At 43.7% G+C, this 22,759-nt stretch overlaps 4 protein-coding genes across 5 annotated transcripts in view; 1 reads left to right on the top strand and 3 right to left on the bottom strand.

Moving 5' to 3' along the window:
- Positions 1–2,906: 2,906 nt before the first annotated feature.
- On the bottom strand, positions 2,907–8,317 carry kctd6a (potassium channel tetramerization domain containing 6a). The gene is made up of 6 exons (XM_035153002.2): positions 8,164–8,317; positions 6,967–7,081; positions 6,196–6,365; positions 5,314–5,566; positions 4,847–5,005; positions 2,907–3,517 (listed from the first exon to the last, which is right to left on the bottom strand). Exons 2-6 carry the CDS (start codon positions 6,991–6,993, stop codon positions 3,407–3,409), a joined length of 720 nt encoding a protein of 239 aa, XP_035008893.1. The 5' UTR covers positions 6,994–7,081; positions 8,164–8,317; the 3' UTR covers positions 2,907–3,406.
- Positions 8,318–8,916: 599 nt separating this feature from the next.
- Positions 8,917–12,819, top strand: LOC118105289. Of its 2 annotated transcripts, none has more exons than XM_035152862.2 (5): positions 8,917–9,822; positions 10,174–10,341; positions 10,436–10,614; positions 10,772–11,012; positions 11,224–12,819. In XM_035152862.2, exons 1-5 carry the CDS (start codon positions 9,223–9,225, stop codon positions 11,737–11,739), a joined length of 1,704 nt encoding a protein of 567 aa, XP_035008753.2. In that variant the 5' UTR covers positions 8,917–9,222; the 3' UTR covers positions 11,740–12,819. The 2 variants fall into 2 exon arrangements, with proteins under 2 accessions (XP_035008753.2, XP_035008752.2); XM_035152861.2 differs by having other exon boundaries at positions 10,171–10,341.
- A 613-nt stretch (positions 12,820–13,432) lies between these two features.
- On the bottom strand, positions 13,433–18,347 carry pdhb (pyruvate dehydrogenase E1 subunit beta). Its single transcript, XM_035152625.2, has 11 exons — positions 18,222–18,347; positions 18,079–18,132; positions 16,414–16,521; positions 16,237–16,299; positions 16,083–16,118; positions 15,799–15,989; positions 15,439–15,533; positions 15,156–15,266; positions 14,855–14,946; positions 14,628–14,769; positions 13,433–14,305 (listed from the first exon to the last, which is right to left on the bottom strand). The coding sequence occupies exons 1-11, from the start codon at positions 18,258–18,260 to the stop codon at positions 14,160–14,162; spliced, it is 1,077 nt and encodes a 358-aa protein (XP_035008516.1). The 5' UTR covers positions 18,261–18,347; the 3' UTR covers positions 13,433–14,159.
- A 486-nt stretch (positions 18,348–18,833) lies between these two features.
- pxk (PX domain containing serine/threonine kinase) overlaps positions 18,834–22,759 on the bottom strand; it is a 23,896-nt gene continuing 19,970 nt past the window's right edge. Inside the window, exon 18 of the mRNA XM_035151547.2 lies at positions 18,834–21,599. Coding sequence (XP_035007438.2) covers positions 21,391–21,599 — 209 coding nt within the window. The 3' untranslated portion in view covers positions 18,834–21,390. The remainder of the gene's footprint in view (positions 21,600–22,759) is intronic.

The raw sequence follows: 22,759 nt of genomic DNA, 5'->3' as shown, positions 1-22,759 counted from the left end.
TTATGTTTGCGCCTGTTCTCAAATAAAAGATATGGAAACCGGAGTGGTTTGTGTCTGGCTGTTGTTGGCAGGGTCCTCGCAGTGGTTGCTGCTCAGGCCCTAATAATACCAGTGGTAGTTGGGACTGCACATTCATCAAACACAAGTAGCAGCTGGGCTGTAAATGGTAACAGAATAAGGCTCAATATGTTAATTGTTGCTCTACAGCCAATTCAGACATAAGTAGGCATAAAATGTGTTAATCATGTTTAAATCAGGAATGTCAATCCAATTTAAATGTATTCCATATAAACTCACAAAATCCTTCTCTTCTCATACATTATCTGGACACGAGATAAAAAAGCATCCAGATTTGTATTTCTTGTATGCTATAAACACAAAGTCCAGCGGAGCCCTGTAGGTCATATATCATTTAGTTTCTTTCATGTTTGGCACAGGAATGGCACAGTGGGACCCTGGTTAGCACAGTCACCTCATAGCAACCTCGAACCTGCTGGCTGATCCGGGTCTTTCTATGTGGAGTTTGTGTGTTCTCCCCTTGCCATTCGAAAGATGTGCAGCTTGGGATCATTTGTGACTCGCAATTGGTGGTTGGTGGGAATGTGAGCATGGTTGTTATATGGACTGGATGGTCTATGATGGACTGGCATCCTCTCCAGAGTGTACCCTGCCTCTCAGCGGGAGCCAGCTGGGATTGGCCCCAGCCCCCCTGCGACCCTCAAAGGATTAGTGGTATAGATAATGGATGAATTGGCTGTGGTGCCGCACTAGAAACGTTTGACTCATGTGGAATTGTTGGACTGAAAACAATCTACGGCAAATGGAAGACAGAGTCTTGGGCCAGATATCCACTGTCCAAACCAGAAGACTAAAAATATTGACCAATCACCTCTGAGGCCAATTTGTCATCGGACAATAGCTGATGGGTTCAAGTTTATCTTCTTATTTATAGATATACTGTGGGATCAAGCGAACAAGAGGGTTGTCTTTACGCAATTTCAAGTTACTAAACATAAGGCTGTGTTTATGCACTACAGCAGTTCAGAGTACCCCTGTTCTTGGAGTCTCTGGGTGGGGTCCTGGAAAGGGTTCTACCTTCTGTGCTGGAAAATGGTCAATTGATGTCTCTGGGTTCGGAGTGAGTTGGTGCCCCAAGAGAAAGAGAGTAAGTACCTTGGAACTTGTTCACTGGTGAGGGGAGGATCGAGCGGGGGATGGTCAGATGATTGGTGTGGTGTCAGCAATAATGTGGGAGTTGTACCAGACTGTAGTTGGGAAGAGGGAGCTGAGCTGGAAGGCATAACTGTCTAATCTGCCGATCTTTCAAACAGCCAGAATGGGCTATCTCCACAGTGTGGCAGTGTGAGGAGCTCTGAGAGCCTGAAGTGCAGTTGCTGCTCCTTTGATTCAAAGGAGCCAGTAACTGCAGTGTGAGGAGCTCTGAGAGCCTGAAGTGCAGTTGCTGCTCCTTTGATTCAAAGGAGCCAGTTGAGGCTGACCTGGCATCTGTTTACGATGCCTCCTGGGCTCTGTTCAGAACTCACTAGAGAGATCATTTATCCAACTGATCTGGGAACACAAGCATCTTGCTGGTTGTAGTTTTTTTGTGTCGTGGTAAAAGTCGACTCCCTTGCAGTTTTTGCCTGTCTGTCAGGATCCCTGCTGCCTCAACACAGTGATGCCATTTCACAGTGTTGATTCACACAGTACTGCAAGGTTTTAAATTGTGGGTCTGACCAGGTAATGAAATTCAACCAGATGGCAAAAAAAACAGGATCTTGTATGTCAATCTGATTATGCAGCAAAGACGGCCCTGTTTGTTAATTTAACTAAACTTAAACATTTGGATCAGAAGAGCAGCATATATTTACCATTTGTGAATTTAAATATGCTGTTGAGTGTCTAGAGATATACTTAAACCCCTTTTAAACAGGGATCCTGCAGTATTTTCCAGACTTTGCTCATCTCTGGTTCCCTGATGGTGGATTGAGGTAGCCTCTCAAATGCTCTGAGAGCAGCCATGTTCCTCTTCATTTTTAAGATTCTCTTTAAGACACATATCTTCTTAAGAGCACCTACTCTTCTGACACCCAAACTACCACTAAGTGTGCACTTTCAGTACATTTCTCTACCTCATCTCCCACACTTTGTCTTATTCAACACTTTCCGCACTTCTAAAAGGTCTCCTACTGCACTAAAGCTTTAGCGTTGTCCCGCAGTTTGTCACTTTGGATAAAAGCGTTTGCCAAATGAGTAAATGTGAATAGAAGAATCCCTTTCATTATGCTAACTTTGCTTGTTTACACTGAACCAAACAAGGCAGGCTTACTGCTCCCTCAGTGTGTGATTTTTAGATAACATGCTGCTGTTCTGGAAAAAGAAGTTTGACACGTAACACGACATTAAAACACGCCTGGAAAAAAAGTGAACCTATACTTAATCTTGTGTGATGGAAATTTGACCTTGTGAGACTTCTGAAATAAAGAGATTCGAGACTTATAGTCTTTTAAGAGGATTTTATTCCTTGCAAGGAAGGTCCGACAGTCATACAGTGTGCGATGAGCATTCTGCAGAGGGAATGACAAACAGTTGCAGGCGTATGCTTTTATGTTGATACAATGAAGAAATGTGTCTGTGTGTGTGTGTGTGTGTGAACTATGTGTGCGAACTGAGTGAATAGTTAAATCCCAGGAGGATAAGACACAAACACCTGCTGAAGGCCTCCTCGAGGTCTTGGTGGTGAAGACGAGCATTCTGCAGATATGTGGCTCTGAGTTTCACACGGAGAAATAGTATGCACAAGCAGAGGTAATACAAGCGTGGTATATTGGTAACATTTTCCATTACACTTGTCTAGTAGACAAGTTGAATTCTGAAGTTTAGAAGAAAAATAGAAACCAAGATGATAATTTTTCAGATTGTTTTATTTGCAATTATTATTCATTCATAGTTTTTGACACATAACAGATTTGTGATAGGGCTGATTTGTACTTTGGTCCATGTCCTCCCTGTTGACGTGGAGGAGGAAGGGTTTAAGACCTATGTTGTAACCAGCCACCAGGGAGCGATCAAGATATTTTGGCTTCACTTTTGGAAGCCATCATGTCATTCGTCTTCAGACAGTCTAACCTGAAAGCCCACTATTTCCTAAAACATTGTTGTATTAGCCATATGTATATACAGTATGTATGTATATAATAAAGCAAATGAGATTTATGTTTAAATCTTCACGATATTGTACCAAAAGCAGCTAATGTGCTAGCCTGACAGTAACTCTTCTGAGTAGACTCACAAACACACAACATGCAAAACATCAACACATATCAACAAAACCACCATCACCAACAGATCTCTGTCTATGTGAAGACACCATGGTAACGTCCAGTCCGTCCCTCGGGTTAATCCGTCAGTCATTAACTTTCCGAACTCGTCGGCAGAACGTCCAATTGTGTTCCACAGTGTTTTCATTGGCTCGTTCACTCATGTGGTGAACACGTGTGTTGCGTATTGCGAAACCCTAGAAAATAACAAGACACAAATCAGTCATCATATAAGTGATAATTTTACTTTAAACCATGACGTGGAAAATGCTGAATTAATGTAACAAATCAGCTCTTGAACATGTCAGACTTACTGACCTCTATGAATTGTTTAATGTTGTCCACAAGCTAAAACTGTCTCATTTCTAAGTGTTGATATCGACATCGAAGCAGCGTTTTCTGTCAAGATCATTTCTACACACTCGGTCTTATTTTAACTGTCATGCAGGTGCAGCAGAGCCAAGTGCTAAAGGACCGGCTGAAGTGGAGTGTATATCAGGAAGTATGGTGATAAACAAATTCACATCCAGCCCATCACATCACTGGTCTCATTGATAGACTGTATATAAAGATGGACGATGTGTCTCCCCCCCCCACTATCCAGAAATGAAGCCACAATATCCCAGACATGTCCACTGCCCTCTTGTGCGTATGGACCCAGAGTCTGTGCCGTAGCCATCAGTGGATGGAGCTGAGGTAGCGATGGTCCACCCAGTACCAGTTTAGACTAATCACGAGTCAGTCTCAGCTGTCAATCATAATGTTTCATCCCATTTTTATAGCACCAAAAAAAACAAAAAACACTTGAACAAACATCAGTGTGGTAAGAACTACCTAAAATGACAGAAACCATATTAAAAGAAAAACTTAATGTGGTCTTTGGCTTTTTGGTTTGGTCCATGCCCCATCTGCTAACATGGAGGAGGCAGGTTTATTACCTTTACTGCAGCCAGCCTTCACTTTTGAGGAGCTGTCATGTCGTCCATCTTTAAAACACAATCTATGATCTAATTGCTCTAAAACATAATGATGCTTGTCAACAGCTCAACAAATAAAAAGAAGATTCTCTAGGAAGTCATATTATTGTCTGAATGGTTGAGAGCATCACACACACACACACACACACACACCACCCGTTTCCTGTTGCCACCACATAGCTGCAGGGATTTAATGAATGGAAGGATAATATAGTATAAAGCAGCTGTGGACAACGGATACTGTTGTTTATAGATAAATACAGGTATTTTATATTTACTGACATTCCTGATTTAAATACCATAAACACATTTTATGCCAAATTTTTATGTTTAAATTGGTTGTAGAGCAACAATTTACATATGAAGCATTATTCTGTTATTGTTGCACATCTGCTCTGTCTCTTGTTGATAAAATAACCAAAGTGGAAAGTCCAAGACAAATTTCACTCCAAAATACCCGGCCTCATTTTAATGCACTTCCCATCTGGAAAAAAATACCACACAACACACACACACACACACACAGCGAGAGAGATAAAAGCCACGTACAGCTTTGGAGATGAAGTCGAGCAGGTGGACACGCAGGCTGACTTCCTGTTGGTGGTCACATGGTCCGAAGGTGAAGGACACCTGGTAGTCTCTGGTGTCCATCATGTGTTTGTTCCACTTTGTGAAACTGCTGGAGATGGACTGCAACACTGCATGGACCTGAAGAAGGACAGGGAGTGATCAAAATATATTTAAGTAATTATTAATATTGTTTTATTGGTGTTGCTGTTCTAATAAAAATGATTTGTATCTTTTAAGCCGTATATTATAAAATTACATATATTAAATTGTTTATACTCAATAAACAGAAACTCTCACTCAACATTAGCCTTTCCTACTTTGCTTAAGGTTATTAGCATGTGACAGATTATTATTATTATTATAATAAGGTGTAATAACTGTGAACAAACTTGTAATATTTACTCAACACAATATGAGACAAGCCTGACCATCCTGTTCCCACTGACCTTGGTGGTGATGGTGAGTTGCGTGATGATGACTGCAACGGGGTTGGAGTATTTAGACAGTTTCCTGGTGCTGGACAGTTCCACTACCTCCTCATAAGAGTCAGTGGGGTAGGGCAGCCCGGGTCTGGGGTCTCCCAGGCAGTGGAGCAGGGGCTCGATCTGATAGAAGTCAGCCTCCTTCCTGAGCAGCGCCGTCTCCTTGAAGTCGCACGGCAGCGTGAGCTCCGACGTCCGCAGGAAGTTGAGGATGTAGCTGAAACAGCAGAAAGAGACAGGATCAGTCCGGACTGCTGAGCTGATGAGTCTGTAAAACTCTGAGCTGTCAGTTGACGTCGGGACAGGAGGGGAGAGAGAGCTGCTGTTCATTCACACAGATACTAACTCTATCAGGGTGGGAAAAGTTTGTTTTGGATTTCCTGAAAGTTTAGTTGACTCCTGTGTTAAAGAATAATGTGAGTGTTGTTCTGTCAACAAATCCTATGAAAAAACCAAAAGGATGCGTCTGTCTCTTCATACTTCTTCACTTCACTTCCTTACTACATATGTGGCTTCAAACCTGAGCTAAAGTTCCAACTGACTATAAAAATCTTTAAAAGTAGCTTAGAAATATATAGTTTGCATTGTACATGTGGTGATTGTAGATATATCCTGATATAAAGATGTATCCTGTAATGGACTCAGGAAGGCCTCCGGTGATGAGCCTCTTCAGAATGGCAAGGGTTTCCAATCTAACATTTATCGTGGTAGTTTGGTAACATGCTAACACTCATTAACATTTAGCATGTCATACTGTAAATGTTAATATTAAGTTTACCAGCTAGGTGTAGATTTACTTTTTCCAAAATGTATAACCCCACCACACACACACACACACACACAAACCGAAACAGTGGACCGTCCCGGTCGATGAAATAGTTTCCATGGGAGTCCTTCACTGTGGGGAAGTCTCCGCTGAACATGGCTCCCAACATGGACTCTGGATAACGCTGCAGCGTGGACATAGTCACGCTGTACATACAACCGCCCACGTTCAGAGTCACTGGCGCCCCCATCTGGAGAAAACAGGAAAAACAGACAGCCGCTTACTGATTGGGTATTTTGTCACGACGTAGAGCTTCGCTGATTGGTTCCTATCACACGAACCTCTTCCCTGAAGATAACAATCGACATTAGCCTCGGTTACCAGTGTAGAACACGACATTAATAATCAATGAAAAGCTTTTTCTTCTGTTGTCTTTGCTAACAGCTGTTGTGCAGTTAAACTCTACATTTTACAACTATTTACTTGCATGGGAGACAACCTATTATTTGAGCAATCAGTAATACTTCAGCATTTAACCACCAAATGCTTCCTGTGTACACAGGCAAGAAACGTGAGTGGTCACGTGATGCATGTTTTCAGGTGTGTTAGTATGGACGGGAATTGAAACTGATATAGAGCCAAAACGTTTGTGTGGACGGAGTTCGAAAATATGGTATCATGGATGTAGCCTCAGCTTCGACTACCAAGAAAAACAGAAGTACCAGAATAAATAAATTAATAAAAAAAGCCTCTGTTATGTTTCAAACTTCAAACATTGTTCAAAGGCCAAAGTCTGAGCTGACAGAAAGCAGCAGTTCGGGAAAATGTCTGCAGCAGAGACAAACACGCACCATGTGACCCAGGTCTCCATTCTCCATCTGCAGCCCTGGAGTGACACACAGCCTGTGTTGGTTCTCTTCAGGTCAAACTGTCCAGAAGATCATTTCTGCGTTTTTCCACCAACACCTGCAACGAGAGGACGGAGGGCTTGAGAAATGGTTGCCATGGTGATGAGCAGCCAGCGGATGCAGCAGTGTTAACGCGGCCCAGACATCATACGGCTGATTAGTCTTGCGTTCCATGATGTCCTGATGTGTCCACACAGCAGCGGCCAGTGAGAAACAGGAGGCGGAGCAGTCGACCCCCTTTTCTCAGAAGCAGATTCAAAACAGATGAATGAAGCTTCCTGTGGCTGATGAATGAACCGAACACAGCATGTTAATGAGCTGTGGCTACAACGTGCACCGGCTGTGTGTTAGAAGGCTGAGGAACTGTAGGTGCTTTTATCCCTCATTCATCAACAGTTCAAACAGCGGATCAAACCCAATGCAGCAAACAATTCATCGTCTATTGCATAAAATGTCTTAGAAAGTTGTGAAATAAATGGCATCCGGGGTTTTCTCAGAGCCTTTGATGATATCTTCAATGTGCTTGTTTTGTCCACAGTCCAAAAGATTTAAAATTTGCAGTCACATACACATCAGGTTTCAGATCTACCCACAGATTCTCAAATCTAATAATGGAGAAGCAGCTTTTAATCAACTACGCGGCTGGAACCAACTGCCTGATGGTCTTTTGCTGTGCTCATGATCCTATGACCTGCTTGTAAAGCACTTTGGAACTGGGATTTCTGCTCTATATATAGTATATATTATTATTATCTCTCCTGTTTTACTTAACCTCTTCTATTCTACTATATTTGACCTTTTATTTTGCTTGAAACTGATTTCAAACTGTGCTTTCTAAAAGGTTTTCTTTTCATTTAGTCTCTGCACTGAACCCTGAATCTACCTGTGTCTGACTTCAGGGAATCAAACTGTGAACCGTGGAGCCGCAGGTTGTTGGTGCAGCGCCGAGCTGCGTCACACAGTAAACACGTGTCCATTGTTTGTCTTCATTCAGGCATCGATGTGAAAAGCAGCTGATGAGCTGATGTTCCTCTGTGTGCATCATTAGCAGCTGCTAGCTAGCCGGTTAGCATGACGCGTCACAGAAAAGAGACACAGCGTCAGTGGGAAACGTGAATTCATAAAAAATTAAAATCTCACCTCTGATCCATCGCTGCTTCAGCAGGGTTCAGCCGCAGGAGACACTGAGCTGAGCCTCAGCAGCGGCAGCCATGATGATTCGTTTATTTACACTGAGTCACAGGAAGCAGGGGGAGATTTTCAAAATAAGAGTTATTTAAAGCTTGGGATCATAGACTGTAAACAAAAGAGCTTGGGATAATAAAGTAGAATATTAAAATAATAAAGTCTATTGAAATAAAGTACTATCTATCTATCTATCTATCTGTCTGTCTGTCTGTCTGTCTGTCTGTCTGTCCTCTCCATCTATCTATCTATCCATCTAGTTTCTATTGATCAGTACCAGTCATAATTTATTCATGATTATAATTAAATTCAACATGAGGATCTGAATGATTGATTTATTTTATTCAACCCTCATCTTAACTCCGGGATACATTGAGGGTGAGGCCTGATTTACAATGTAGTCGTGTACAGAAAATAAACAAAACATTAGAGGACACAGAGAAAACACAAATATTAAAATATATTAAAAAGCTTGACGCAACCCTAAGCTTTAGTTAACAAAGTGTTAGTATTGAGTATTTATACACACTTTCAAGTATTCATAGAATCATGCTTAGCTGTGCAAACCTATAGGTAATAATCTATACAGTGATCAAACACATGATCTCATTGAAACAGGAACATGTGGAGTTTGAAATATGTCAAACTAGAACACGTCGTCTGCACAAACTACATCTACCTCCCGTCACCAGGGGGCAGCAGCTGCAGCGTCGCATTCAACAGGAACCGGAAGCCGTTTTGTTTATACGCGGTTACGTCCTGTTGGTCTCAGCTTCTGTATTTTGCGTCTGTTGCGGTGAAACTTCTGCGTTAAACTCCGCGTCCGTCGCGTTCTGGGGTCAAACGGACGCGGACGCACGTGTCCCCGAGGCCGACGGGTTCCACGGAGACGCGCCGGAAGTCCCGCTGCTCGCCTGTAGCATTAGCATGTCGCATTAGCCTGGAGCGATGACCGCGGACAGAGTTTTTCTCTCTGCGTATCTCGACTGTTGACTCAACCCGGAGATCCTCGTCATGTCGAGCGAGACCGCGACCGCGACGAACCCGGAGGAGAATGGCCCCTCGTCCGACCCGAACGAGCACGACTACGCTCACTCCGTGGACAGCGGCTCTGCTCCCACGGAGGCGCCCTCCTTCTCCGGTACACCAGCGGGTGACAGCGGAGTCACTGCGGGGGAAGGCTTCACTGCCCCGGCCGAGCAGGAGCAGGGCACCCCGCTGCAGCCCGCTGCCTCTCTGCCGGTAGAGCTCCCCGAACCGGCCGTGGGTGCGGAGGTGGACTGTCCCGTGGGGAACTATGTGGAAGCGACCTCTCTCCTGGCCCAGACCGCCTCCCCGGCCCCGCAGCGCGGCAGCCGCCGGCGGAGCGTGTGGCCGGAGGACAGCAACTGCTCCTGCTGCAAGTCTCTGTTCGAGCGCCACGGCCGCAGCTTCAACCGCCGGGCGGTGCACACCTTCACCTCCCCGGAGACCGTGCACTGGGTCTTCCCGGACACGGTGGTGCAAGACCGGTCCTTCCTCTGCGAGACATGTGCGCAGGTCATCCGGAGCAAATGCAAACGCAAACAAGTCGGGAAGCGGTCAGTGTGGCTGAAACCACCGGACACCAAACAGGTAGATGGGGGTGTGTGTGAGAGTGTGTGAGAGTGTGTGAGAGTGTGTGAGAGTGAGAGTGTGTGTGTGTGTGTGTGAGATGATGAGGTTTCTGCCACATTTGCCCCAGATTGTTTTTGTCTGACAATCTATTCAATGACAATCTCATGACAAAACTAAGGAGAACATTTCCAGATTCCTGAAAGTCAATTAAAGAAAACAATCTGGGGTTTTAAAATGTTTCCAAACTCTTTTTCCTTTTCAAAACGTAAATAGTCCGAAGTTGTATCTTTTTGCTTGATACAACACGAGTGTCATTATGTCCAGAAAGACAAAATACCTGAAACATCATCATGTGCTTGGTGACAGCAGTCAGACGGCAGAGACAAGAAGAAGAAAGGCCGCAGGATGGGGAAGAAGAGCAAAGCGGCGCAGCTGGTGAGCAAGTCCTGCTACAAGGCGGCTTTCAAGATGCTCTGGTCTGCTAAAGGCGCCCGCAAGCCCATGATGGACTTCTGGTGTAAACAGCTGAAAGAGGAGGTGAGGACGGACACTCCTGTCATTCAGGATAAAACGCTTTAGTCTTCATAACAAGCACGTTTTTATTTGTTGTGTATTCCCTGTTGCGGTGCAGATGAAGCTACTGTCGCGGCAGACAGGTAGCCCCTTTCATCACAAGGTGTCGAGCAGGAAGCCGCTGTCTTCCTTCCCCTGGCGCCGGTGTCTGAACTGGGCCCAGGAGAAAGCTCCACTCGTCACCACCTGCCTCCGCTCGCTGTTCCCTGACCTCAACGCCCTCGCCAAGAGCAGCCAGTAAGTTACGTTCGAGCCTTGAATAAGGAATTCTGCTGATGGTTCATTACCTTTTTTAATATTATCTACTTGAACTTCATCATAGGCCTGTGAATCTAAATCTGAGCAGATGTGGGTTGTCGGTCTGATGAGCATCTGTTCTTCTTTTGTGCGGTAGCCTGCTGTCGGAGGAGCAGGCGCAGACACTTCTGGAGCGCCGCGCTGTGGTGGCGCTCTCCATCCCACTTTTCACTCGGAACATCTGGAAGAACAACTTCCTGCAGGCTGCTCTGGGGGCGGAGCTCCGTCTGCAGGGCTGCTCCGGCGCCGCTCTCGATGCCCTCAACACCATGGGACTGTGTCAAAACAAGGACACGGTCAGGCTACTGCTGCACAGGCTCCGGAACGGCAAGAAGACAGTGAGTATCATGATCAGCGGTGCTGGTAGTGCAAAGAAAAAGAGCTAAAAGAGACGGAATGTTGATCTAACATTCATCAGTAAAACTCCGAATTCAAATGAATTCTAATGTTGCTCTGTTTTCTGTTACAGATTAAATGTGTCAATACTTTTCTAGGAACTTTATTCAAGGTCTTATTTCTGAAGTTTGTGTGTGTTTGTGTTTTTGTCAGTCAACACAAAATGGACGACAAAGGACGAGGTTGATGCAAGAACAGATGAAAGGTGAACAGATGTCAGATGTGGAGGAAGACGATATCGAAGAGGAGGAGGAGGAGGAAGAGGAGGATGAAGAAGAAGAGGATGATGATGATGAGGAGGAGGAGGAGGAGGAGGCGGAGGAAGAAGAAGTGGAAGAGGAGGCGGAACTAGAATTGGCAGTGGAGCAGGAAGAGGTGCCGGATGGAGTGCCACAGGAAGAGGGGGAGGGGGAGGAGGAGGATCAAGCAGCAGAGGAAAAAGAGGAGAAGAAGAGGAGGAGGAGGAAGAAGGCGAAGAAGCAGAGGAAGGAAGAGAAGAGGAAGGAGAGAGGCAAACGAAAGGCAAAGCAGAGAGAGGAGGAGGATGAGGAGGATGAAGATGAAGATGAAGCGTCGGAGCAGAAGAAGAAGAGGAGGGTGGTGGTGGTGAGGCTCGGCCTGCTGAAGGGACATTCAGAGGTTGGACGATCCGACCTATCAGCTCCCTAAGACTTTGTAGGCCCCACCCATGAACTCAACATGCCACACCCACAACCAGACAGCACGAGAGGCTCCGCCCTCACCTCTATTCATTTTCTTTATTTCATCGTTAAGTTAAACTCAACCATATTACAAAACATCTTCATCCTCAAAATTATGATTCAGTGTTTTGACTGTTGCCTGAACAACTCGATAGATTGAGTCTGAACCATCAACCGAGGACAAATTATAATAACATAATAGCTTTGGTTTAAATAAATTATAGTTTTTAACATTTTGTTCAACTATTTGTAAACTCAGCCAATCAATTATCTCTTTGTATCATTTCCTGGTTTCCTAAAAGCAGTACTTTTATTTTCAATAATGTTTCCTGGTTGTGTTTTCCTTTGATTTAAAGCCTCTGGTGGGGGAACACGGCTCCACTTGAAGAGTAAGTGTAAAAAGTATGAGGGGGTTAATCCCCCCCCCGGCTTATCGTCATGGAGACTGAATTCACTTTGAGTAAAGCCACCAGCCACTGATGAGTCTGTAAATGTTCAAATATCTGTTCAGAAGTGATCTTCCAGATGTTTCTCCAGCTGCTGGATGATTCAAGTTATGGGGAAGTAAAAACTGTTTTGTTTTCTAATCCTTATTCAGGTGGATTTTTCTTTTTTTTATTACCGATGAGAGCAGCTCTCTCAGTTCAGAGTTCGACTCTGATGTGAAGTAAAGGAGCAGCAACTGTTTTCTGGTGGATTCTGAACACTGGAAGCCTCAGACTGTTTGTGATCACATTCTGAAGTTGTGTGTTTCTTGTTTGAAAAGTTTCTGAGCTGAGTCGATGTACAGACGAGTTAAAGACCTGAGATTTATACTTTTATTTTTATGTTTACTGTTCGTGAACTGAACAGATTCAAAGCTTCCGAACCAGTTTGAATCCGACTGTAAATAAAGATGGACGACATGTCAGCTCCCCACAAGTCAAGCCAAAGCGTCTGGATCAACGGAAGTACAGGTCATAAACCCCGCCTCCTCCATGTTAGCGGATGGGACACGGATCAAACTAACAAGTCAATGTACACGTTGAATAAAATTTTCTGAAATGTGGTTTGTGTCATTTTAGGTAGTTTTTAATCAAACTGATGTACGTTCAAGTGCAGACGTTTCTGATAAGTTAGTCATTTATTTGTTGCTAACGAAAACGAAAGAATTCTCTGGAGGTGTTCTTAAGATAATGTGTTCACAAGGCAAACAAGGGCTTGAGGTCACAGTGACCTTGACCTTTAATCTCCAATTTCTAATCAGGTCATTCTTTGAGTCCAAGTGAATGTTTGTTCCAGATGTGATGAAATTCCCTTTGTGTGTTTGTGATGCATCACGTTCACAAGGTCAAATAGGTCTTAACCTTTGACCTCCAACATTTTATCAGTTCACGTTTGTTCAGAATTTGAACACATTCTCTCAAGGTGTGCTTGAGATACCGTGTTCACAAGAAGACAGATAATCAGTGAACATGAAGCCTAAAGCATAAAACACATTTTCCCTTAACAGATCACCAGTGAATTGCAGGGTTGACTATTAGAAACCCCTACTCACATTCACACCTAGTTTCATTAACCTAACCCCTGTCTGCATGTGTTCAGACTGGGAGGAACCAGTGCACCGGCAGACACGGGGAGAACATCCCCAAATATAAATGACGTGAGAGACTGAGGCAGCGTGAAGGACAAAGGTTTTTATTTCTGTAACAGTCATTTACAGCAACAAAAACATCCACAGAGCTGCTGCAGCTACAATAAATAATCCTGACCACGCTCCACCTCCAGTGATCGGCTGGGTCATTCTTCTTCACTGCTGCTTTCAAAGACTGAGTTAAGTGTCGGCATAATTAAGTAAGTAGACTGAGTATGTGGATTTGGTGGTTGGAAACATACGAGTGTGAATTCACAACAAAAGAACTGAGAGCAGGGAACTTGGTCCCTCTGGAGGGCTGAGGAAATTAAGTTCACACATTTATTCTGACCCTGGCAGCTCTCAGACCTGTACACTGATCAAATCCTCTCCTTTTTTATGCTCACTCAGCAGTTTGTTGTCACCAAATGTCACAGAAATACAGTTTTAAAATCTATAGGATAAAGCTACGTTTATTTTGAAGAGGGAGAAGTGGACAGAGCAACCAGAGCCCCACGCAGAGTTCAGTTAAGTCTGTACATGAGTAACAGAAGTGATGACTTGACCGAACTCTTGTGTGTCAGCAGCTCTGGGTGCAGGTTGAACAGCTGTGCGTTTCATCGATCAACATCTGGCTGGAAACTAAACAGTCGGGAGAAGATTTTAAAGAAAGCGTTTGACTGTATTTACACAAGGTTTAAATATTTGACCAATGTCTGTGTGAGCAAGACAAAGAGGATTCTGGTAGGGTTGTCCTCTGTGTGTGTGTGTGTCTCTCAGATGTTGAGGGTCTTTTTGACAGAGAAGATGATGTCTTTGATCTGCGGCAGACTGTTGTCCTCTAGGATTTTGGCGTAGGGCATCGGGATGTCGACTCCCGTCACTCTGGTGGCTGGAGCGTCCAGGTAGTTGAAAGCAGGACCTGCAAACATGCACACGAGGTTAAAATAGAAAATACATGTTCCCACTGTTAAATCTGCAGGCGTAAACAAAAGGTAGTGGTGAGAAGTCTCAGACTTCAGCACGACTGTTAAACTGCCGTCAACATCTGTGACAATCCCCCAGGGCTTCAAGTGTTTACTGGACACACGTAAACATTCAGAATCAAATAGTACTGAGGAGGAGGAGGAGGAGGAGGAGGAGGAGGAGGAGTACATATATCAGTTTCATAGGTTGTTTAAAACGAGATATCCAGGTTTAAAGTTCACCGACAGATCAGAACACAGATGTGGGATTATGATCACCTTCCATGATCCTGGCGCAGATCTCTGCTCCGACGCCGAACTGAGGCCAGCCGCCTTCCACTGTCACCAGATGGTTAGTCTTCATCACACTGGTCTCAATACTATCGATATCCATAGGACGGATGGTCCGCATGTTGATCACCTGACAAACACACACAGAGGAAGAGGTTAACCCACCGCTGAGCACAGGTAACCTGTGTCAGCCATCAACTGTTTTGTTCCTCTACCTCACACTCTATTCCCTCCTTGGCGAGGACGGCAGCGGCGTCGAGACAGAAACTGACATATCGAGAGTGAGAAACCAATGTGACGTGAGTCCCTGAAGCACACAGGAGAAGAACAGAGTTTAGAAACAAGATAATGTCCAGATAAATCGACAAAAGAAAATACGAGTTAGGGTCCATTTCCATCCACTATTGTTGTATAAATATTAGGAGTTGTTGTTTTATATATTTAACACTTAGACAAACTGATGCATTTCACCTTCCGGACGCCAATTTCAGCGAATCAGGACAGCATGAGTCTCACCTTGTCTCTCGACTTTGGCCTTGCCGATGGGAATGGTGAAGTCTTTGGATTGTGACTCCTCCGACATCTCGAAGGCAACACCATACATCAGCTCGTTCTCCAGGAACACCACTGTAACACACACACACATTGAGGCACAGTTACAGCTAAAACATATCAAAAGAATCTAAGTACAAACTTGAGCTTATAATGCGTTTGTATAAAATGAGGAGAAAGTTAAAAAAGCTGTTGAAAGGAAGGAACTGGAGGAAGGGAACACCCCCGACAAAAGATCGGCTCTCACCGGGGTTGTCGTCTCTGATGGCTGCTTTCATGAGACCTCTGGCATCTTCTGCGTTCCAGGGACTAACAACTTTCAGACCAGGACAGTGAGCGTACCTGCACGAAGAAAACAATCACAATGAAAACACTACTCCTTCAGTTACTTCGGTTACTTCAAGTACTACTTTTACAAAGGATATTATTGTCTCAGGCTGATTTCATGAAAGTGACTTCAGTTAAGATCTGAATCCAATAGAAAATCTTTGGGAAATTTGCAGCGTTAATTCAGCTGCAACATGCAGCTTCACCACTAGATGTCACTAAATCCCACTCACTGAACCTTTAAGTTTTATCAAAGCTACAAGAGTGAAAATGAACGCACCAGGCAGCGAAGCACTGCGAGTGCTGTGCAGCGACACCCGCCGACGCTCCGTTGGGTCCCCTGAAGACGATGGGCACCGACTGCCGACCGGCTGACATGTAGTTGGTCTTTGCTGCAGAGTTGATGACCTGGTCGATGGCTTGCATGGAGAAGTTAAAGGTCATGAACTCACAGATGGGTCTGAGGCCGGCCTGCAGGGGGCGACAGATTAATATCAATAAGTGCTGACCAATAACGTTATAAATTCACTCGCTGTAATAACCGTGTGTATTGACTGAACTCACCATGGCAGCTCCCACTGCAATACCAGTGAAGCCTATCTGTGTCGCAGAGATAGAGAAGGAGAATGTTAATTCCCTGTGTGTTTCCAGTGTTTTCATCACAAACAAAACAAACTCGAAAAGAGCCAAACAAGTGGTCGAGCGTCGAGTGTCTCACCTCGGAGATCGGAGTGTCGATGATACGTTTGTCTCCGTATTTCTTCCACAGACCTCTGCTCACCTACACACACATTTTAAGGCTTTATTAGACCTTCGGCACAACTGAACAAAATTATGTCGTTCCTGTTGAACCATTTTCATGGACCTCATCGTGCTCTGACGAGGGTCCACTCACCTTGTAGGCTCCGTCATACTGAGCCACCTCTTCACCCATCAGGAACACCCGCTCGTCCCTCTCCAGCTCCTCGTCCATCGCCTGGTTGAGGGCATCACGGACGTTCATCTGATAACAAACAGCAGCAGCAGGAGGGTTATCAATATCCTGAAACCACTTTCTGATAACAGCACTTACAGAGACAGGCGGATAGAGGGATAGATAAAAAATACTTTGTCTACATATTGTCGAGGCAGAAATTTGTCTTTGCTCACATGTGCAAAAGGTGCTATACAAGTTTCGTTAAAAACATGTCACATCCAAACAGACAGATTTAAAAGAAACTCACTTAAGAATTGCAGAGTTGAAGTAAAAGGCTGAGAAAAAACTTGATCAATGATCAATAATATATAAGAAAATTAGAAACTTAAATGAGGAAAATGTAACCTTAAATCCTAATATGCAAAGGTAAGCGCGTTTCTATTTAGGTTGTGCAAACTCTCACATATGAAAAAGAGTCAAATGTAACCTTAAAAACTAAAAAGAATATTGTGCAAAGGCAACAATGTGTTGGTCAGTTGTGTGAAAAAACACTAAAATGAAGTGACAACAAACACACAAGGTCAAAACCAAACATATTGTTTATAGGGGCTAATATGACCAGTAACAAACAGCCTGAATATGGGTTGGTATGGTCTGGACTCCCAGTATGAAGCCCATAGAAAAGCAGGAGAAGTCTATGTGTGAACACAGCAGGTGACCCCCCCCCCAACTGGATTCTGCAAGTGAGTGGGGGGTTGATGACGCTTCTAAAATGCGACAGGTGCAAAAATTAAAAACAAAAAGTGGAGTCACACACACGTAGAAGACGCTGACGACAGTGTCGGGGTGTCGTCAAGAATAAAAAACATCACTTCCTGTCTGTCTGCTCCACCTCTCCATGAGTAATACACAGGATCTGTTGCTGTTGTGCATGTGTGAAAACAAAACTCTGGATAAACTCTGTAGCCAATTCACCAGATTTAACCAGCAGGTCATGTCTGAAAACCCAGATAAAGACAGGAACATCCTACAGTAGAAACATGGTGCTGCAACATGGCAGCCTCCAGGGAAGAGGACCCACTTTTGATGTGGATATAAAGGCTCATTCTAAAGTAACCAAAACCCAATTAACCTCAGTTCCAGGTGATCGTATACAAATTAAAACACTACGAATCGCTGTCTGCTGATAAACCCTTCCCACTGGACCTTTAACGATCTCATTTACAGCAGGTTTTGTGGGATTTTAAAGACACGTTTATCAGCTTTGACATCCGCTTGTCAGCCCTGGAAACGGAGCCTGGACACGCAGGCTGGGCGGCGGCTGGAGGTTTTGGAGGTGACCACGGTTTGATCCACATTGTCCGACGTTGCGCTGACATTGAAATCTCGCTCCTGAGGAAACCAGTGTCACCAGGAGGCTAAACCCCCAACCCAACCCCACACCAGGTTCAGGGATGAACTCCAACACCCGGAGAACCAGGGGGTCGACACGGTGACACCGGACAGGGAGGACATTCACTTTCACCGGATACAACCTGTCCACAGGTGGTGTTTGTCATTGAGCCACGCAGTTTAAACATCATGGGAAATATATAAAGTGTGTTAGCTGAGGGGCTAACGTTAGCCTGTTAGCTGCTAACTGACCTGCACCGCGGCCGGGACGCTCCGGTGAAAGGCCCGCAGAGTGGACACGGTTCCCTGGGGAGAGAGACACACACACACGGACAGTCAGCAGCTCGTCCTGTGGATTAAAGTGCAGCATGGAGACGTTAAAGCGGGTTTCAGACCTTTGCGGAGCGCAGAAAACACTTCACGGACGCCGCCATCTTCACCCTGTCCTCTGCTGGAGAGAAGGCGGGGACTCGGCTGAGGTCGGCGCGTTTCCTACCAATCAGCGCCGCGCTTCGGTTGTCGGTCGGCCCGCGTCACGTCAGTCAGCCAATCGCAGCGGTTCAGCGTCGAAGGGGGCGGGAGGAAGAGCGAGAGGAAAACCCAAGGACATAGTCAAGAGGTATGGAGGACAAAACCTGCCATTTAATAAATATATTATATTAATTATATTATATATGTTTAACAAATGTAAGGATGTATATAAGTAAATGTTATTTTATCACAGAATTTTACTCCACAATTTATTCTTCAGTCATACAACTACATGCAATAACTTTAGTAATTCCATGTCTTACACAAATATTCATTTTTGGTACATTTTATTACTGAATTTTAAAATAATATTGAATTAGTAAAATTCATCATTCAGTCATACAACTAAATGTATTTACTAAACTAATTACATGGCTTACACAAATACATATTTTAATACATGTTGTAACTGAATTTTAAAAGCGACATTTCATTAGCGTCATCGGGTTTGCAATAAATAAAAAACTCAGTCACTATTTTCCTGAACCGCTTTTTAATCAATGTTCATTTGGTAGATGCAGTTATAAGTTCATCACAGCAGGCTTACTGGAGTTCTAACTTCAGTATGGATGAACACGTTCATTGTACAGCTGCAATAGATGTAGAGGAGATATTTTAAGACATTGGGAAAGAACTTGATAACATTGTGTGACAGTTGTCAATAACCTGGACACTGCAGTGGTTTTAATAACAACTTGCTTGTGAACCAGCTCTGGGACTGAGTTCATCCTGCAAGTTGTTCTCATGAACACAAACACACCTCTGGACTTGTCTCCCACCTCTCACGGGTAAAGTGCTGCAGAGAAACATTCTGACACAATTTAATGACCTTTCAAGACGTGAAGACCATCGCATTGGACCGGATTGCACAGAATAGCAAAAACAAAATGATTTCAGCACAGAGCGCTCATTCAAAACGCTCCGAGTGCTTAAAGTTAGTGATCAGAGTCTTCAGGCTGCAGGAGTCACCTGAGCTCAGGACAAACACTTTAGCACACAGAATGAGCAGAGTGAAATTTGAGAATTTGAGAATTAGTGAGATATATTTTTGCTCTCATATTTGTCAGGTAAGCATGAGGCTATAGCTAGAAGCTATAAAAACGGATCTTTCCTTTTTTCTGACGTTTAATAGACTAAATGAAAATAATAATCAGTGGTAATAATCTGTTTAAACATGGAGACATCCTGTGTGTTAAAGTGTTTATATCCTCACCAGACAGAGCTTCACACATACAGATGATCTGATGTCAAATCATATTATACTGTGACATGCAATACTTTTACAAAAAACAGATTTAAACAGGCACAAGGATCCATATGGCACAATAAAACAAAAATAATCTCAGCTGTGACGACAACAAACAATAAAACACAACAGAAGTAAAACAAAAATATCAGGAATCCCCACAACAAGGGTCTGAAATCAAATCCTCAAATGAAAGTAAACTGAGTTCTGTGGAGGGTAAATGTTAAAGACACCAGAGTTAGTGGACGGTGTTTCCCAAACAAAACAACTTGTATTTCTGTGTCTGCAGGTTTGACTTAAGCAACTTAAACTTCTCTGATCACAAAGGCAACTGATTTCCTTCTTTCCAGGCGGCTGAAAGCTGAAGAAGTCGCATTAGGAAAAGTTGTGCTTCAACCGACAGCTCTCAAATCTCTGATGTCTGAACTTCTGCACTGTCCAAACTAAACTTTGGTGCAATTCACATGCTCCTCAGGTTTAAATTGACGAGTCTTTTTCCATCGCACCTTCATTTTATTTTTATTGATAAATAAACCTTTGTCTAATTTTCACTCAGGTTTTCTAGCAAACTGAAAGTGCACAGTGAAGGTGGTTGGAAACGCTTTTACTGTAATTGGCAGCATCACGATTATCAGTTTTTTTTGCTGCTCTTTGTTTTGTGCGACACTTTTTGTGCACATTTGGTCTAAAAGAGTGATTACGTTGTTCAGAACAAATCTACATCCGACCAATCAGGTTGCTTCATGCTCACTGAGCGGATCAACACAAAGTGGAGTCTGGGCTGAAGAACTCACACGATCCTGAACTGACGGTGCAGAACACTGCTCAGTCAAATAATGTTCAGACCAAACAAAGTCCACAGCAGGTGTGATTGTTTCAAACACACTCCCCTTTATATGAAGTCATTTCTGTCTGTCATGTGACTCTTGTTCTTCTTGTTAAATCTCATTCTCCTACAATCAAGTATCAAATAAATCTCCAAGTTCTGTATGATTTTTGAACTTGTTTCCGAAGCAAATAAATGTTCTAATATCAATATAAAGGTTAATATTTCTTGTCTCTAATGCAGGGACCTCTCTTACAAAGATTTTGGAACTTAATTACAAACAGAAATGAGTTAATGAAGGTGATTTCTTTATTTTTTTTGCAGTGCAGCTCCTAATATTCCCGGAGGCGTTCTTCATTTCATCTGATGTCCTGCAGCGAGCGAGCAGCAGAGTCTGGATGCTACACGTCAAAGATGAGTCCCAGATGATTTCAAAAGAGGGGAAGCAGGAGTTAGGGCCAGTTTCTCTACACTGCTCCAGGATCAGGACTGTGCAGTGCCATGACAACGTCAGAGCACATAGTTTTTGGATCCAGGATATTGAAGTTTGTCACCCAGTGGGATCAGGCATCCACAGAGGCTCCAGAATTTCCAACTCCAAGCATTCAGCAGCTCTCCAGACTCAGTTTGAGTTTACCATCTTGTTATCTGGAGCCTGGTGGCTCAGACCCTCAGGGGCCAAGGATTGTCTCGAGTTCTTTGAAAGCGAAGACTGAGGCGACAGTTTCTTCCTCCGACAGTCCTCTGTTCTCTCTAACCACAGCAATGGATTTAAAAAAAATTAAAAGCAGGTAAAAGCAGGAATAGAGATAAAAACAAAAAATGGTACTTTGATTGGTTTTCACATCTCTGGGAGCAGCGACATGAACCAGACCACGATGCAGAACCAGTGGGTCGGCATGTCGCTGTGATGATGGTTTGCAGGTGGAGGACGGGTTGCAGCGGCGGGGGGGGGGCTGGGTCAGGTGACAGGTTTGCTGCGGCCGGTGGTCTCAGCCTTCTTCAGTTTGCCCTTGCTGAAGGCCTGGATGGAGCTCAGCAGGGCAGAACGACCTCCCCCTGCGCCATCAGAGGAAGACAGAGGAGGAGGAGGAGGACAGGAGGAAGAGTCCGGCATAGGAGGAGGAGGGGGAGGAGGAGGTGGAGGAGGAGGAGGAGCAGTCTGGGCTCCTGGATTAACGAGAGAAGAACGAAAAAAGGAAGGAATGAGAGAGAGCAACGGCTTCTAGTCACTTTCACTGTCCCCAAGTCCCCAGAGGTTGGTTGCACAAAGATCTGTTCGACTGATTCATGTAAGTTTCACTCTTCAGCGTTTTTTCATATCACAGCAATTTGTTGGCTGAAGATTAGAAAATGAGGAGAAGACGTTAAATCACCAGACGTCAGCTCATTCGACAAACAATTTCTGTACCACTTTCTAATAAGAAACCTTTTACAAAAGGGTTTTAACTAATAGCTTCATTAAAATAAAATGGTTACTACATGATTTTTTAATGCTTTATAGATCAGTTATACGCCATTAACAAGAACCAGTTTATTTACTTATATCGTTAATAAAAAGGTCAATTTTCTGACTTTCTGAAGAGTCAACATCATCTACTGCTGGAAGTATCAATAAGCTGCAGATGAATGGTAGATGCAGCACTATTGAGAAAAGGGAATTGATCAAGAGTTAAACGGAAGGGGTCTAAAGGTCTTTCACACCAAGTCCGTATTTTTGGTAAGCATCTTTTAAATCCGTGATTAAATACAAAACTCAACTATTTATTTTTTAACGTGTGACAATATTAGACGAAGCAGAAACCGACCTGGTGTTCAAAGACCTGTCGACTCAAGAGCTCAAAGACGCTGCAGGAGTTTAATCAAATAACCACATGTGAGCCTGTATTGGTTTGAAGATATTTATCTCTGATGTTCTTTTGGAATTTAGATTTGATTGAGTTATGACATTTTTGACAGAAATTCACCTCATGCAGTATCTTTAAAAATCGCTGGTGTTGCTTAACGGCTTAACGAAGATTTATAAAGGTTTGGTAAGATATTTACTTGCCAAAGCTTTTAGTTACAACTACTGAACCTTTTATAAAAGATGACGTATTATCCTGTGTTCTGTGGCTTTTCCAGAGTTAATCTTTGTGAAACCAGCACCAACAGATCAGCGTCCAGGCTGAACTCAATCCACCACCAGTTCAACTCAACCTACAGTTCAGGTTGTCAATAGTTTTTAACGCTATTGACACAGTTTGAGTAAAAAAAAGTAACAAGGTTCGATTCCGGGCTTCATTTACATATATGTAGTCAAGAGCTCCATTGGATCCTAACGTAGGACC

This window comes from Hippoglossus stenolepis, chromosome 3 (genome assembly GCF_022539355.2).
Source record: "Hippoglossus stenolepis isolate QCI-W04-F060 chromosome 3, HSTE1.2, whole genome shotgun sequence".
NCBI lineage: Eukaryota > Metazoa > Chordata > Actinopteri > Pleuronectiformes > Pleuronectidae > Hippoglossus > Hippoglossus stenolepis.
This window is presented reverse-complemented; position numbering and strand designations above follow the sequence as displayed.

What these genes read in the sequence shown, in the direction of transcription:
- kctd6a (XM_035153002.2), bottom strand. Translation starts at nt 6,993, where the DNA reads ATGGAGAATGGAGACCTGGGTCACATG. An exon ending in AACTCACCATCACCACCAAG is followed by an intron (nt 5,006 to 5,313) that starts GTCAGTGGGAAC and finishes GTCCTTCTTCAG; the next exon opens with GTCCATGCAGTGTTGCAGTC. An exon ending in TCGACTTCATCTCCAAAGCT is followed by an intron (nt 3,518 to 4,846) that starts GTACGTGGCTTT and finishes GTTATTTTCTAG; the next exon opens with GGTTTCGCAATACGCAACAC.
- LOC118105289 (XM_035152861.2), top strand. Translation starts at nt 9,223, where the DNA reads ATGTCGAGCGAGACCGCGACCGCGACGAACCCGGAGGAGAATGGCCCC. An exon ending in AACCACCGGACACCAAACAG is followed by an intron (nt 9,823 to 10,170) that starts GTAGATGGGGGT and finishes GCTTGGTGACAG; the next exon opens with CAGTCAGACGGCAGAGACAA. An exon ending in GCCCTCGCCAAGAGCAGCCA is followed by an intron (nt 10,615 to 10,771) that starts GTAAGTTACGTT and finishes TTTGTGCGGTAG; the next exon opens with CCTGCTGTCGGAGGAGCAGG.
- pdhb (XM_035152625.2), bottom strand. Translation starts at nt 18,260, where the DNA reads ATGGCGGCGTCCGTGAAGTGTTTTCTGCGCTCCGCAAAG. An exon ending in GTTTTCTGCGCTCCGCAAAG is followed by an intron (nt 18,133 to 18,221) that starts GTCTGAAACCCG and finishes CTCTCTCCCCAG; the next exon opens with GGAACCGTGTCCACTCTGCG. An exon ending in AGTATGACGGAGCCTACAAG is followed by an intron (nt 16,300 to 16,413) that starts GTGAGTGGACCC and finishes ATGTGTGTGTAG; the next exon opens with GTGAGCAGAGGTCTGTGGAA.